The 16,959-nt window shown below is 38.8% G+C and overlaps 1 protein-coding gene across 6 annotated transcripts in view; it reads right to left on the bottom strand.

Annotated features, from left to right (window-relative positions):
* The window catches only part of ERC1 (ELKS/RAB6-interacting/CAST family member 1), a 540,835-nt gene that overhangs the window by 333,273 nt on the left and 190,603 nt on the right, over positions 1-16,959 (bottom strand). For all 6 annotated transcript variants that reach the window (XM_030938664.1, XM_010363554.2, XM_010363555.2 and 3 more), the window contains one exon: positions 10,136-10,329. In XM_030938664.1, coding sequence (XP_030794524.1) covers positions 10,136-10,329 — 194 coding nt within the window. The remainder of the gene's footprint in view (positions 1-10,135; positions 10,330-16,959) is intronic.

The following is a 16,959-nucleotide window of genomic DNA, read 5'->3' as shown; positions in this document are numbered from 1 at the left end:
TGATTTTGGGTCAACATAATAAACAAACTCAGGATATAGGTAAACCAGTCAAATATCTAATTTACAATTTATACTAGTAAATACATTCATTTGGTTACTACACGTACATTTAAAATGAAATATGACAAAATAATATTAATTAAGAAATACTATTTTCTCCTACTCCCACATTCAACAAAACAATTTTATTCACTCTCTTTGAAAGTATTCTTAACATCAATTCACCAAGGATAGAAGATGCATCATAATAAAAAATATTTTCTATTACTGAGAAAGAAAAAAAGTTATACCAATTAGATTATACCATGCCATTTACTTGTGTGTGTATCCAAATTTCAGAGATGTTAAAATACAAACACAAGGTCAGAACTGGCATTTCATTGTGACAAAAAGGAAAAAGGGAAAGTTATCTACACTTTTGTTTCATCTACAAATCTAAAAGTAATTAGACTGAATTACATTAAATTGTATAAGAATATTTTAGGCATATGAATGTACTTACATTTTTACAGAAGGAAAAGCATGTGTAAATATATATGTATGCATATATAAACATGTACATGTGTAAGCATACTATGTACATATGAAAGAAACAAAAATATTTTCAATATAATATCAAGGTATGGGAGACTACTGAATCTATCTTTTTAATTTCTAAAGGTCTGAATATTATGGGTAATGGTAAGACAAGGAAATGTGGGCCAGGCGCAGTGGCTCACGCCGGTAATCCCAGCACTTTAGGAGTCCAAGGCGGGCAGATCACGAGGTCAGGAGATCGAGACCAGCCTGGCTAACATGGTGAAACCTCGTCTCTACTAAAAATACAAAAAATTAGCCAGGCGTGGTGGCAGCTGCCTGTAGTCCCAGCTACCCGGGAAGCTAAGACAGGAGAATGGCGTGAACCCGGGAGGTGGAGCTTGCAGTGAGCCAAGATTGTGCCACTGCACTCCAGCCTGGGCAACAGAGTGAGACTCCGCCTCTGTGAGATGATTAGACAGCAGAATGAGAAGAGTACTACTTCTCTTTTTTAACATATACACATTGGTCTCTCAATAATGTACAGTCACAGCACAGAATGTGATTCCTACTATTGGAAAAGCACAAGTAAAGGAAAGAGATTACCAGTGAAAGGAGGTCAGTAAAGTTTTCTTTTTAGAAAAAAGTAACAGTTAAAATAGGTCAGATTCCCACAAACAAATGAAGGGAACAAAACTTTTAGTCAAAGAGAAAAGAATAAGAAAAGGCAGATAAGAAAAAAGCATTCATCTAGGCCAGGCGCAATGGCTCAAGCCTGTAATCCCAGCACTTTGGGAGGCCGAGACGGGCGGATCACGAGGTCAGGAGATCAAGACCATCCTGGCTAACACGGTGAAACCCCGTCTCTACTAAAAATACCAAAAAAAAAAAAAAACCTAGCTGGGCGAGGTGGCGGGCGCCTGTAGTCCCAGCTACTCCGGAGGCTGAGGCAGGAGAATGGCGTAAAACCCGGGAGGCGGAGCTTGTAGTGAGCTGAGATCTGGCCACTGCACTCCAGCCCGGGCGACAGAGCAAGACTCCGTCTCCAAAAAAAAAAAAAAAAAAAAAGCATTCATCTAAAAAATTTGACTTCTATTTTCAAGAAAACAGCAAATTCTTCTCAGACTATCAAGCCAAAAATTGGTAATATCATCCTATAAACTAGTTCAAGTTTGCCAACACATTTTACAAGATTTATGAAAGATAAAAACCTCCATTTTCATTGTATAAAAATTTTAGAAACTACTTGTAAAATCTTTAAAAGAAAATTTAAAAACTCAAAAGGCAATAATCTTTAGGCATTAAGTTGGAGCCCAGCAGCTATTTTCCCAAATGCCATCAGAAAAGTTCTCTTTCTCTTACACATACACATGTGCAAATGACACTCCCAGATGAAAAATCACTACTGGCATGACAGGAAAATGACCAACAAAACTGATCTGCAGTTCTCCTATCTTTCTCAGAATAACTGTAGCAGTGCAACATCCTGGCTTTCCCTCTGTATTCCGTGTCTCTGTACTAGAGTTGGAAAACCTGAAATTAGTATTAATAGTTTAGGATCCAAAATTACTTATTAGCTTTCCAACCAAATAACCTCCCAAGCTACTATCATTTAATATTGGCTTCGAAAATGGAAAGACCAAAGACTTAAGAGTCCAAAGTTCAGGGCTGGGTGCAGTGGTTCACCTCTGTAATAGTATCACTTTGGGATGCAGAGGCAGATGGATCACTTCAGCCCAGGAGCTCCAGACCAGTCTAGGCTATATGGCAAAAATCCATCTCTACAAAAAAAATACAAAAATTAGGTGGGCATGGTAGCACGTGCCTCTAGTCTCAGCTACCCAGGAAGCTGAGGTGGGAGGATCACCTGAGCCCAGGAGGTCAAGGCTGCAGTGAGCTGTGACAGTGCCACTGCACTCTAGCCTGGATGAGAGAGTTTCTTTCTGATACTACTACATTCTGGGCACATGATAACTGGGATGACCAGCCTCTGTGGTATGGTAAGTGATACCTTCCAGTAGAGCTCAACCAGTCCTTAAGGAACTAAAATTTCATCACCGGAATTTCTAGCCATTGGACAAGCTATAGACAAACACCAATGCCAGCATAATCTACAAATGAAATGACAACAGCTTCTGTATTGATGGAGTCTTAGTCTCTTTGAGCCAGACGTACCCCTTTAACCCAGTCCAGACTGAGAGAAGCACTAAAAAGTATATGTGTAGAAAAACTGGCCCCTAGCAGCAAACAACCCACATACAGGCCAATTCCACGCTACCTGTCCTATACGTGGGTGTTCCAGCATGTGGGAAAAGACTGCGGCCTCAGTAAGATCCTCAAGTGAACAGACTCTGGATCGTCTAGCTGTCTATAGCCTCCTATTCTAGGAGGTGAGGTCATTAATGAAAACTGAATACCTGAAAAGGATTTCTTTTCAGGAAGAAGAGACAGACACTGGAATTGTTAGGCAAAAGACTCTGCTACCTACTTATGTAATACAGGACCAGTCGTTTAACCTCAAACATCTGTATAACAAAAATCTAGGCCAGGCACAATAGTTCATTCCTGTAACCCCAGCACTTTGGGAAACCAAGGCAGGCAGATCACTTGAGGCCAGGAATTCGAGACCACCCTGGCTAACATGGCGAAATCCCATCTCTACTAAAAATACAAAAATTAGCTGGGCATGGTGGTGTATGCCTGTATTCCCAGCTACTCGGAGGTTGCAGTGGGCCTAGATCATACCATTGCACTCCAGCCTGCGTGACAGAGGGAAAATCTGTCTTAAAAATATAGATATAGATATAGATACAGCTAGAGAGAGAGAGAGAGAGAGAGAGAGAAAGAGAAAGAGAAAGGAGAGAGCATATGCGCCAGGTGTGGTGGCTCATGCTTGTAATTCCAGCACTTTGGGAGGCCGAGGCAAGGGGATCACTTGAGCCCAGGAGTTCAAGACCAGCCTGGACAGCATAGTGAGGCACCATCCCTACAAAAAAATTAAACTATTAGCTGGGCATGGTGGTGTGTGCCTGTGGTCCCACCTACTCAAGACACCGAGGTGGGAGGATCGCTTGAGGCTGGGAGGTCTAGGCTACAGTGAGCTGTGATCACATCACTACACTCCAGCCTAAGCAAAAGAGTGAGATTCTGTCTTTAAAAAAAAAAAAAACTCTGTATTAGAAAGCGTTCCAACACATACCCCCACCAACCCAAAAAGTCATGATGTAGAAGGGGTAGCTAAAATGAACAAATATAACTAAACAAATTGCATTAAAATTTTTGGATATCTTTCTTAGATTCAAAATACATTCCTCTTTAAAGCAGTTGCCTAGTCGGAGGCAAAAATCTGCTATACGCATTCCTCTCAAAAGATGAAAGGGTGAGATCTGTTCTAGGCATTTGGGTGGGGGATGAGGTGGAGGCAGAGACCAAGGAAAATAAAGAGGACTAAAACAAAGGAAAAGTAGGATTGATACCTGAGTGGGCTGATTTGAAAAGAACGGCATAGAATAATCTATGACTAGTTTAACTCTTACCCTCAAATTACCACCTTATTTTAAAAAGAACCAAAATGGGCACAGTGATGAAGTTATTCCTGATTTGGGGAAGTAATTAAAATACTAGGGAAATTATTTCTTGATTTGGAAGGTATTAAGTAGACAAAGAAACTCCAATTTGGTCAGGGCCCCTATGTTGTTCCTGCTTTCAGCAGCACTGATCCTTATTTGACTTATCAAAAAACTTTAACTCTTTTCAAAATGATTGCTTCCATTACAATAAAAGGGGGGGGGGGAAATAAGTACATAATTATCTATATCCATTTGAATGCACTGGGTTGCAAGTAATGGAGAATCCTGATTCAAACTGGCTTAAACAATCATAAATTGTCCTCCTAGCTCACGTAACAAGCAGCACAGAGGTAGTTTCAGGAATAGTTCATTTCAGCTCCAGCTCTGCTGTGCTGGGATTTTGTTGCCTGTCACTCTCTGGATACTGGTTTCATCTTAGGTTGGTAGAAGTAGCTGCAGCTGCTTCTGGATATGGGTATCATATCCAGACAAGATAATGTTCAGGAGAAAGGGGTCATCTTTCTTCTTGTAGGTCCTTCTTATAAGAAAATCATTCCCAGAACACTCCCCGTGGTTTTCCCTTCAAATCAAAATGCACATATGCTCAATGCGTAAGTAGTCACTAAGAAAGAGAATGCCATTATCCTGATTGCGTTTAAAAAATCCGAATCTACTTCTGGAGCTGAGGAAATAGGGAATTACACACACTTACGGTTGTGTTGGAATGGGAAAGTAGACAATTAAATGTTAAGGCAAAAGGCAGAAACTGAAGTTTAATGTATAAAATTAATTTTAAAAGTGGGTCTCAGATCTGCAAAGGCTGGGGCTAGGGTTGGGAAGAGATTTGCTGTAAAGGGGCAAAAGGGAACTTTTGGGGATGAGGAAACGCTCCGTATCTTGATCATGGTGGTAGTCATGTAAGTGTATAGATTTGTCAAACCTCAAACAATCAGCTTAAAATGGGTGCATTTTATTGTATGTAAATTATACCTCAAAGTTGTTGAGGTTTTTTTAGGGGCTTCTGAGGACTTCTTATAGAGCCCCTCCTTCAAATCGCTGCTCATGTATCAGTAACTTTATCAGACAGGTCTTTCTCGACTACTCCATAAATAATCCCTTGGCTAAATTTCAAAACACACCCCTCCAAAAAATCTACATCCATTAAAATCCTGGTTCATATATTTCCTCAAATCAGGAAATACAGTAAATCTACAATTCCTATTAATCTTTAGATCACACAGTAAAAGACTCTACTATTCTTTGGATCACTGAACATTTCTAACTTTGATAAACCAAAGGCAACCTTTGTTATCTAAATTATACAAAAATCAGATGGTTGCCATTCTCTGAATACAAGTTCTGAATGGCATTATTGAATCTAACAATCTCATATTAGAGTAAAATTGAAGATTTCTGCCGCAAACACTAAACTCTGTGAATCCATTAGTCATTATGGTATTAGAAAAAAGGTAACAAAGCACATTAAAAAGCAAAATTATAAGGCACAATACAATACATGGCACAGGGGACTATGTTCCCAGTGTGGTGCTATAACATGGGCACATTCAGCCAAAAGGGACAGTATGAGTGAAAAAGCAGACAGCAAACAATTCTGTATCAGCCTCCAGTAAACTTCTAAGTACTATTTTATTTTATTTATTTTTTGAGACAGAGTCTCGTTCTGTCGCCCAGGCTGGAGTGCAGTGGCACAATCTTGGCTCACTGCAACCTCTGCCTTCTGAGTTCAAGCGATTCTCCTGCCTCAGCCTCTGGAGTAGCTGACACTACAGGCATGCACCACTACTCCTGGCTAATTTTTGTGTTTTTAGTAGAGACAGGGTTTCACCATGTTGGCCAGGCTGGTCTTGAACTCCTGACCTCAGGTGATCCGCCTGCCTTGGGCCTCTCAAAGTGCTGGGATTACAGGCGTGAGCCACTGTGCCCAGTCACTCTAATCATTTTAAACATTGTATCAAAGAAAAGCCTACTCACTATTAATCTAAATGGAAACTCTAATATGCTCATTTTAGGAGAGAAATTCTCAGTTACATTCAGGGTTCCTGAGGTTAATCTAAATCTATCTACTTACCTAACGACTTTTCAAGCTCTGATGTGTTTTTTTCTATACTATCCAGAATCACCAGATGATGACTTTCTGGAAATATTAACTTGTCTACGTTACAGTGCCCAGTGACTCCATCAAACATTAATCTAGATGGTGCCTGTGAAGGTAGTTGGCTGACATAATTAAAGCCTCTAATCAATTTAAGTAAAAAAGACTATCCTAGATAATCCCAATGGGCATAAATGAATCCTCTGGAAAGACTTTAAAACAGGGCTGAGGTTTCCCCATGAGAGAAAAGAAATTCTGCCTGTGGACCACAGCTTTGGCTTCTGCCTGCAACAGTTTCCAGCCTGCTCATGATCTTCTCTTCCTGTAGCCTCCACAGGGATTTCAGTCTTGCTTAGCCAGCCCCACGATTTTACAAGACTATTCTCTGCAATAAATCTCTTAATATATGTAGGCATATATTACTATATGTACAAATATACATATAAATCTCATAATACATGTATGCTTCTGTGTGTGTTTATATGTGTGTGTGTATATACGTATTTATCTCTGTGTGTGTGTGTGTGTGTGTGTATATATATATATACACCCTACTAATTCTGCTTCTCACTGGATTCCAACTAATATGCACCACAGTACGGAATGTGAATTTAGAAGTACTGCTTCTTAGATTTACTTGGGGAAATATTTTATATTTATAGATGTATTCGTGGGCTTACCCAATTCTCCTTTTAAAATTGCAGCGGGTCAAGAGAGTAGTACAACACTGAATCATCTTCTGACAAGAACTACTGTTTTCTGTAACAGCCAACATGGGAAGGAACTATTCATTTCTTTCTTTCGATCACAAAGAATAGGCCTGGGAATCCTTCAGAACACAATCTGAACCATTTAATATTGGAGATCCTTTTATAAGAAGCACTATAAAATGCAAAGAATAGTAAGCATTTTCTTGAGTTCAATTATTGTAACAGTCTCCTTTTATTTTTGCACTTAGTGGGTAGCTGAACACCCTTAAGAAATTAATTCTACATGCTGAATCTACAGTGTGGCACTACAGTTACATTAATTGAGGAACTATTTAAGGAGTATTCCAGCATAAGAACAACTAAATAAAAGGTGGGCTAGAAACAAAGACTAAAACAATTACAAGTAGCATTATCAGAACTTTACCAGAATGAACACAGACCCATTTTATCAAAAAGTAAGGTACCTAAAGAGGTATAGTTCAACTTGACATATAATCAGCTGTTCTTTAATTCTGATCAAGCACAATTCCAAACAAGCCCCAGGAGTAGCAAGAGCAGCAGCAGTAATTCACTCTAGTATAAGACTGTAGCCTTATATGATGCTCACTTTCCCAGGAAGTCCCAAACAAAACCCCCTGATGGTACAGGGACAGAAACCTGGCATGGAGGGTACAGTTTGCAAGAGACTGGCTTTCTGAGAAACAGCCACGGACAAGGGGCAGAAGGAGCATACACATACAAACACACGGACACCAACAACCCCAATGGAATAGGACCATGATAAAACAAAAAGAAAAATGAAGAAACTCAAATGATAAATTACAGGGAGCCAGACACACACACAGGAAATAGTGAAATGGCAACACAAGAAGCAAATGATTAGTAAGAAACACAGCGGCCACACACATGCAAATCAGTATAAATATGGGAACAAGAGGTATAATACAATCCCAACTGTCTTTGACAAAGAATGCACTGATTATCTCCTAAAACAAACAGAGCTCAGTCTATAAAAATCACATTCAAGGGCATAAGTGAAAACTACAATCTACCTTAGTTTGTAAGCAAGCCATAATACTAAATATAACCACTTCTACTTCAGACATTGGGTCCAGACGGGGTAAAAGAATAAATCACCTAAGTGTAGGGAGCCTTCAAATCACAGTTGCCAGGAAGTCCAAAGAGAACATACTAACCTTGGCGGAACAGAAAGAAAATTGATTTGGAATTTACAAACCCCATTCGATTAGCCCTGGCTCAACCACTGTGTCACTTCAGCAATAACTTCTCTGGGTCTCGGTTTCCTCTTCCATAAAATGCCATGCTAGATCACTTTCACAAATTCTATGATTCTACTGTTTATTTAACATCTTAAACTATGTTACCAAGTAACAAATTATAAAGCTGGTAGCAAAAGCTGAGTTATGAAAGCTGTTTCCTCTTTTTTTTTCTCCAGTAGCCAAGAAACTGTGCTAAATCCTAAAACAAAATTATAATGCTATAGGGCTAGAGGACAGAACTGTGCAGTGCTTTTTCCAACTTTTATAAGAGTTACATTCTGTGGAAAGAGTAGATCATTTCCAACTCTTTCTCAAAATGCGAGAAATACAGTGACTAATAAAAGCTGCTATTTGGTGTGCTTTGGATATCAAATACAGACTTAGTCCTATTTCTTACTCTCCTTCAGTTCACATCCATCTCCCAAAAATCAATATTGGCGCCAAAAATGAATCAAAAACGTTTTCAAGTAAGCTGCCTGGAATAGCAAGCAATAATTTCAAATGTAGATTTCTAATAAGAAATTAAACCATAAAACTTATTCAAGGAATTTCTTTTCTGAAATATATTTAGTGGGAAGTCACTAATCAATCAAAAGCACCACATTTTAATATCTATGCAGTACTGCTGCAGATTTCAGGCCTTTCCATAAGCAAAGAGAGGCATGCATTCACGTAAGTACGTAAGGGGTGAGGGGGTATATACACATGCATGCATGTGTGTGTTGCGGGGAAGGGTGCAGTATAAAAATGAAGACATAACAAACGCACATAATCTAATCTTGAGGCTATTTTAATTTTAAAATTCTGATTTAAAAAATTTTATCCATATGTCTTATCCAGAACTGAACAAAATGAGTAGAGTTAATATTAAAATAAAAGGAAGTAAGTGACCAGGTAATCAGTCCGTGTTATTTACACTTTCAGTACTGTGAAGGTTAGACTTTATAGTTTTGGTTTCTTGAAAATTAAAATTCTATGACTATAGAATAGGAAAAAATAACTTCAGAGGACAATATCAAGTCTACCACTAACCCCAAAACTTTAAAACTTAGTAAAAAATTTATGGAAGTACTCTAACACTTCTCAGCCTTCAAGATCATGAAAAAAATATATTCTTAAGGATCAGTCCCCAAAAGGCCAAGTAGATTAATGACGCTGTTCTGTCACTGTCAGTCTTTCTGGCTGTTCAGAATATAGGTGATCAATAAAGTTCTACCGGCAGAGTTGTTTCTGCATACTTTTAAATTTATATTAAATATGTGGTGTAAAAGAAGAGGTCAAGAGGCACATGCTTGACCTTTAGCATAAAATAATAAGAAAACACACCAAAAAAATTCTAGGAGACCTGTCTGCCTAGATCTGTTCAAACACAGAATATTTTGAAGAATTCCAAGTCAGAGACAGCTTCATAAAAAACACATTCGTGGCTCCTAAATTGTCCTCAAAGTGTCTCTCCTCCTAATTTTGATCTAATGCACTGAAGTAACAGTTTGCTTTTCAACAATAAAAATTGTGAAAAGTCTAAAAATTTATAGCCCAAGAGAGCATTAGCTCAACAACAAAGGTCTAAACCAGTGATAAAAGATTAACTCCTTATGCTTGAGGATCATTTGGTCATTACATACAGAAATTAAAAAGTAGAATTTATCCTCTCTTGATTTGCCAGTTAAAAAAAAAACTTTAATTTTAAATTAATGAATACTTTCTCTTTTGCCAATCAGTGATGTTACAGTTCATAGCTTCCCAGTTTATTCCCATTCTATGTTGCCTTTTAGATACCGCAACAAAGAACGCACACTGACCTAGAAGAAAATGCAGCTAATACAGTAACAGCAAGAACTCGAGAACCTAAATTCAGAGTCAGATACTGAAAAAGTATGTCCCCAGAAGTATACTTTTAAAACCATACTTTAACCTCATGAGTCCCAATCAGCTTCCCTTTCTTACCTTTCCAACTCAGCTATCTTCTTATCTTTGTCATTCTTCTCGTTTTCCACCTCCTTCAAGATTTCTAAGAGTCGATCAACTTCTGCCTGGGCCTTGCTAGATTCATCTTTGTACCTGGTGATCTCTCTCTCCAAGTGCTGTATACGGTCACTCATCTCTGGACTGGCTCTGGCTTCCAGTGCTGCCTCATGCGCCTACAAAGAAAAGCATTTCAATCCTATCAGATACACACAGGTGGCAATGGGCAAACTATGTCCCAAATAATGATTTATATTCCAATTTAAGTACAGAATTATCAAATATCTAACAGCTAGTTTGCAACTTATAAGGTTTTTATCTGCTTAAGTATTATATACACAAATATTAGTAATAAACGGAGAATTATCTTAGGTTCCAAGTAGATTAGTTGTTTTAAATAATACATCTCTGAATATTATTAAATCAAAAATCATCATAAGCCAAAAGATGCTGCAGAGTTTACTGAGACAAACTAACAAGTCATTGGACTGTTGTTATTGATCCCTCCAAGATAATATCAAAAGGCAACACCAGCCAGGCACGGTGGCTCAAGCCTGTAATCCCAGCACTTTGGGAGGCCGAGACGGGCGGATCACGAGGTCAGGAGATCGAGACCATCCTGGCTAACACGGTGAAACCCCGTCTCTACTAAAAATACAAAAACTAGCCGGGCCAGGTGGCGGGCGCCTGTAGTCCCAGCTACTCAGGAGGCTGAGGCAGGAGAATGGCGTAAACCCGGGAGGCGGAGCTTGCAGTGAGCTGAGATCTGGCCACTGCACTCTAGTCCGGGCGACAGAGCGAGACTCCGCCTCAAAAAAAAAAAAAAAAAAGGCAACACCAGGGACTCACTGCTGATCGTACAGCCGGACCAGTGCAGAGACCTAATTCCCACTAGACCCGAACTTCCATTTCCATTTCCTATATGCTGTTTTACCTAACACGTGTGAATCACATGGCCTTGGGTATCTAGAGTCATACAGATACTGTGAGTGTGATGCCATAAAAATGTGAGTTAGGTTAAGAAAATAGCTGCTACCATCACACAGGTACCTCCCTCATGCAAGGACTAGAGAATTTACAAAATAACATGGGACAAACAAATGAATTCAGAAATCAAGAACCGCACTTAAGGATGGGCTCTGTGGCTTGAGCCTGTAATCCCAGCACTGTAAGAGGCCCAAGCAGGGGGACTGCTTGTAGCCACAAGTTGAAGACCAGCCTGGGCAACACGGCAAGGCCCCATTTCTATTGGAAAAAAAAAATTGTTTAAAAAAATTTTTTTTAAAAGAATCACACTAAGATCTGAGAAAAAAATTTTTATTCAGGATCCTATAAAAGTCAACTATTATTATTAATGCATTCTGGAATACAAAACAGTTTCAATAATTACAAACTAATTTTCAAGTCCTTAATTGTCTTCTGGAATCTCTAAAGCCATGTATGTATAACGTATTTAATGAGAAGACAACAGCTAAGATGTTTTATTTTTTCTTATTCAATAGACAATATATTTAGTCCCTTAAAATGGTGTGAAAAACTATTAAAGGAGAAAATACATATTCTTAGCAAATATTTCAGAAAGCTCTGAAGCAAAGTACCTTAAGTAAATGAGAAATGTTTATATAAATTGTATTAAAGCGCTTGATGAAAGTAACAGCTATACTTTTAAGACAAGTCATTTCCTAAGTTTATTTGTTTAAGGCTTCACACGTGTAGAAAAAATCTTTTATCTGTCTTAAATATAGGCTTCCCTAACACCTAACCTTGATATACATATGAAGTATATTTTAAGCAACAAAAATCATGTAAGTTTGGAAGGTAAGAAGAGATCACTGTTCTGCACTGAATGTTGCCCAATGTCTAAAATCAGTTGTTTCACATGGTTTCTGTTTTTGAATTGTTACTTGTAGGAGGGAACTTCCTGTAGCAGTCAATCCTTCATGGGCGGGAGAAGGCTATACACATATCTAATAGAAAAGGAGAGAGGAAAGAAGAGTATAAGGAGTACCAAGATCAGGAGATATTTCAATAGAAAGCTGATCATATTACACATAAAGAGAGGGGACAACAAAGGGGAAGAGATTGAAGATGCAAACAAAAGCAGAAGTAACTGAGAAAACTCTTAGTACCCACAAAGAAAGACGGTGATGAAACAGACAATAGGAGGCAACTTGATGTAGGGGCACAAAGACGACTGTGTAAACAAATGTGAAGGCCAGCTGCCATTTAATGTCACTGAGACAACTCTGATTTGTAATAATTTATTATAAATTATTCACTATAACTCCACAAATATAACTGCTGGGCCTTCATACATGCTAGTTGAGTCCTTACTTTGAGGTCTCAGCTTAGAAAGCGTTACTTCTGTTAGGAGGTACTCCATGACCTGGGCCTAGGTTAGTTCTCTTTGATATAAGCTTCCCTCACACCATGTGATTTACTACAATTACCTTCTTAAGTGTCTACCTTCCTGATAGAGGCAATAAATTATATGAGTCAAGGGACAGGTCTGTCTTGTCCACCACTATATATCCTCAGTGCACAGGGTGGTAACTGTCAGAGTAAAAATTCAATTATTTGTAGAAAAAATGAATATGCAAAAGCAGTGGGCTAGTTTCCATTTGATTTAAAACAGTCCCGAGGTCTAAACGGTAGGAAAAGAAAAATGATTGGGAAGAGGAGAAATTAATCAGTAATTAAATATAAGTGCACGATTAAATATAGCCAGAAGATGATTAAGAATATCAAATGAGGCCAGGTGCAGTGGTTCAGCCTCTAATCCCAGCACTTCGGGAGGCTACGCTGGGAGAATTCCTTGAGCCCAGAAGTTCAACACCTGCCAGGGTAACATAGTGGGACCTCACCTCTACAAAAAAATAATAAAATAATAACAATAAAGATAATAAAAGAAGCCGGGCGCGGTGGCTCAAGCCTGTAATCCCAGCACTTTGGGAGGCCAAGACGGGTGGATCACGAGGTCAGGAGATCGAGACCATCCTGCCTAACACGGTGAAACCCCGTCTCTACTAAAAATACAAAAAAAAAAAAAAAATAGCCAGGCGAGGTGGCAGGCGCCTGTAGTCCCAGCTACTCGGGAGGCTGAGGCAGGAGAATGGTGGGAACCTGGGAGGCGGAGCTTGCAGTGAGCTGAGATCGCGCCACTGCACTCCAGCCCGGGCGACAGAGCGAGACTCCATCTCAAAAAAAAAAAAAAAAAAAGATAATAAAAGAATACTAAATGACAATCTTTAAAGACAAAATAAATCAAGCTAGAAAAAAAAAAAGATACTATAAACTTTCCCCTTCCCTTATGACAACAAATTCTATATCAGAGTAGTTTACATCTAAACTCTTGCTGAGTTAATTTGTACTTTAAAATAAAATTCTAAGAATTTTAAACCACCTTAATGATCTTTACAACTTCATAAATTACAATACAAACTCCAAAAAAGGCATTATTTTTCAAATCAGTGTTATAAACATCCCTTTAAAATGGACTTCTAAGCCAAGTGCAGTGGCTCACGCCTGTCACCCCACCACTTTGGGAGGCCAAGGTGGGTGGATCACCTGAGGCCAGGAGTTTGAGACCAGTCTGGCCAACATGGCAAAAACCCATCTCCACGAAAAAATACAAAAATTAGCCAGGGGTGGTGGTGCACACCTGTAATCCCAGCTACCTGGGAGGCTGTGGCACGAGAATTGCTTGAACCTGGGAGGTGGAGGCTGCAGTGAGTCCAGATTGTGCTACTGCACTCCAGCCTGGGCAAGAGTGAGACTCTGTCACAAAAATAAATAAAAATAAAATGGTACTCTAAATTGTGGAATATGACATTGAATTCGAGATGTAAGTATTTCTTCTGTCCATAGAGTCACTTATCATGGTATCAATATGAAAGGCATTTTTCTGGATGAAGGTGTTTAATTTCATGGCTTCACTTTCTTCTCCCCTTTCTCACCCATTAAGTTCTAACTATACGTTAACCTATGCTTTAAAAATGCAGATCATCTATACACCTTGCTTTTAGAATGTGAAAAGGTCAAGAAGATTCAGAAGCAAAAGCTACAAACTTTAGTGAAATAACAATATTTGTATAAAATGTCACCTTTGGACAAGAGAAGCTGATGTAACAGTGAATAATCCTTCTTAAAATACTGACTTAAAGGTTAAGCTCTCCATCCACAGGCCTTGTTCTCCTGAAAAATACCTACCTTTAACATTATTAAAACCTCCGTACTCACACACCGGAGGCAGATTTTGTTCTTTCGTATTTCATACATGTCACAGTAAAACATGTAAGATTGCAAAACCATGCAGATAATCATATTCCCATAGAAATCAACATTTTCACCACATAAGCTATTTAATGAGAAAGTAAAGACTAAGACAAGTTTTTTTACTTATTCAATAAACAACAAAACATATTCAGTCTCTTAAAATGGTTTCAAAAACTATTAAAGGGGTAAACATCCATACTTAGGAAAGCTCTGAACCAAAGTACTTTTGGGTAAAAGAGAAATGTTCATGTAAATTTTGTTAAATGCTTTGTGGAAGCAACACAGGTGCTTTCAAGATTAAGTCTTCTACCAACTTCTTTTGCTTCAGGTTTCGTCAGTTGTCAAAATTCAGCTACTAAGCATGGCCTTTATAAAAGACTCTATTGGCAGATATATGATTTAATGTGTAAGCAAAACTGTACCCTAAACTGGTGTGGCTAAAAGCTACAACAGGGTGGAAATAAAAGCAATGAGAAGCAGTCCTGAATGAATTAACTCAGTAGGAACAGAACAAAGCAAAAGCAGCAGAAACGCAAACACTTTCCAAAGTAGGAGAAAAAATTTTGTCTTAGAGAACCTTTTCTATTTTGTAGTCACCTCAATATACTTCAGAGAGGAATCATTAAAAAAAAAAAAAAAAACCTAGAGTTCCTGTTTCGGGAAGGGAGAGATGAGAAGGTTAAGTATATTCATTTATCTATAGGGTGATAAAAATGTCATTCACATAAAAGCCAGAAAAAACACTATCAACTGGGACTTTATGGCAACACTTGGCGAGGCCACTCACTGGCTCGGATGAGAGGCTCCACACTATTACAGGACGCTGAAGACAGTAAGAAGCATCAGGGAGAAAAGAAGACAGAAAAGTAGAGAAAATGGTTTTAAGAGTAGGATAATCAAGGGAAAGAAAATTAATGGTTAAAAAAATTTTTTAAAGCGTCAACAACAAAAATCAGAGTATAGAAATAAATATTTCACCCTACAAGGAAAAAAAAGAATTAAGCATTTTAAAAATTCCGATAACTCAAGGCTGAGCATAGTGGTCCTGCTCCCAGCAATTTGGGAGGCCATGGCAGAAGGATCTCTTGAGGCAGGGGTTTGAGACCAGCCTAGGCAACATGGCAAGATCCCTCTATTTAAAAAAAAACAAAAGGCCGAGTGTGGTGGCTCACGCCTGTAATCACAGCACTTTGGGAGGCCAAGGCGGGTGGATCATGAGGTCAGGAGTTCAAGACTTGCCTGGTCAACAAGGTGAAACCCCGTCTCTACTAAAAATACAAAAATTAGCTGGGCGCGGTGGCACACGCCTATAAACCCAGCTACTATGGAGGCTGAGGCAGGAGAATCACCTGAGTCCAGGAGGCAGAGGTTGCAGTGAGACGAGATGGTGCCACCACACTCCAGCCTGGGTGACAGAGTGAGACTCTGTCTCAAAATTAACTTAGCCAGGTGTTGTGGCATGGGTCTGTTGTCCCAGCTCTTCGGGAAGATGAGGCAGGAAGATCACTTAAACCCAGAAGTTTGAAATCACAGAAAACTATGATTATGCTACTGCACTCCAGCCTGGACGACAGAGCAAAATCCTGTCTCCAAAAAACAAAGAAAAAAAGACAAAAACAAATCTGGTATCTCAAAAGCTGAGTTTCAATCCTTTCCTTAATAAATTCTGAGGACATTACCTCATACTGAAGACATGGAATGCCAATATTCAGATACAGGATATCAATTCTTAAGCTATAAATAGGTCAAAAATGACTTCAATTATCATTACCTCAAGACCAGTCATTTCCCACTCCAAACAAAACAGCGAAGAAATCTACTTCAAAAATTTCAATGATAAGCACAGGCTTTAGAATAAATGTAAATGACAACACTAATAATACACCAGTAATAGTTTCCAAGAAAATATGCCAAATAGTCCTTCATGTAAATCTACATATAAGCTGTAAACCAAAAAATAGACCCTAAAGTAGAAGGTGAAGATAACAAAATTCTAGGCCTCATAAGCTGCTATGAAAAATTAAAAGTATAACAAATAAAAAAAACTTTCTGACAACATGTGCCCTGTCTTTTAAAAAAAGTGCTAGGAAATTAACATTCTCCAAAATGAGATAAAATCTGAAACAGGATATTTAACAATTGTTCTGAGTCTCAGATCTTACTACATCGGTTAAATTAGAAATAAAGCTCTCACTTAGTCTTCTTTTTTGTGTATGTGAGATGGAGTCTTGCTCTGTCGCCCAGGCTGGAATGCAGTGGTGTGATCTCGGCTCAATGCAACCTCTGCCTCCTGGGTTCAAGCGATTCTCTTGCCTCGGCCTCCTGAATAGCTGGGATTACAGGCTAATTTTTTTGTGTGTTTTTAGTAGAGACGGGGTTTTGCCATGTTGGTCAGGCTGGTCTCAAACTCCTGACCTCATGATCTGCCCGCCTCGGCCTCCCAAAGTGCAGGATTACAGGCATGAGCCACCGTTTTTTCTTTTTTTACAAGATGGGGTCTCACTCTGTGGCACAGGCTGGTGTCTAACTCC

The sequence above is a fragment of the Rhinopithecus roxellana genome, chromosome 10 (genome assembly GCF_007565055.1).
Source record: "Rhinopithecus roxellana isolate Shanxi Qingling chromosome 10, ASM756505v1, whole genome shotgun sequence".
NCBI lineage: Eukaryota > Metazoa > Chordata > Mammalia > Primates > Cercopithecidae > Rhinopithecus > Rhinopithecus roxellana.
Note: the sequence above shows the minus strand (reverse complement) of the source record. Positions and strands in the feature narration are given on the sequence as shown.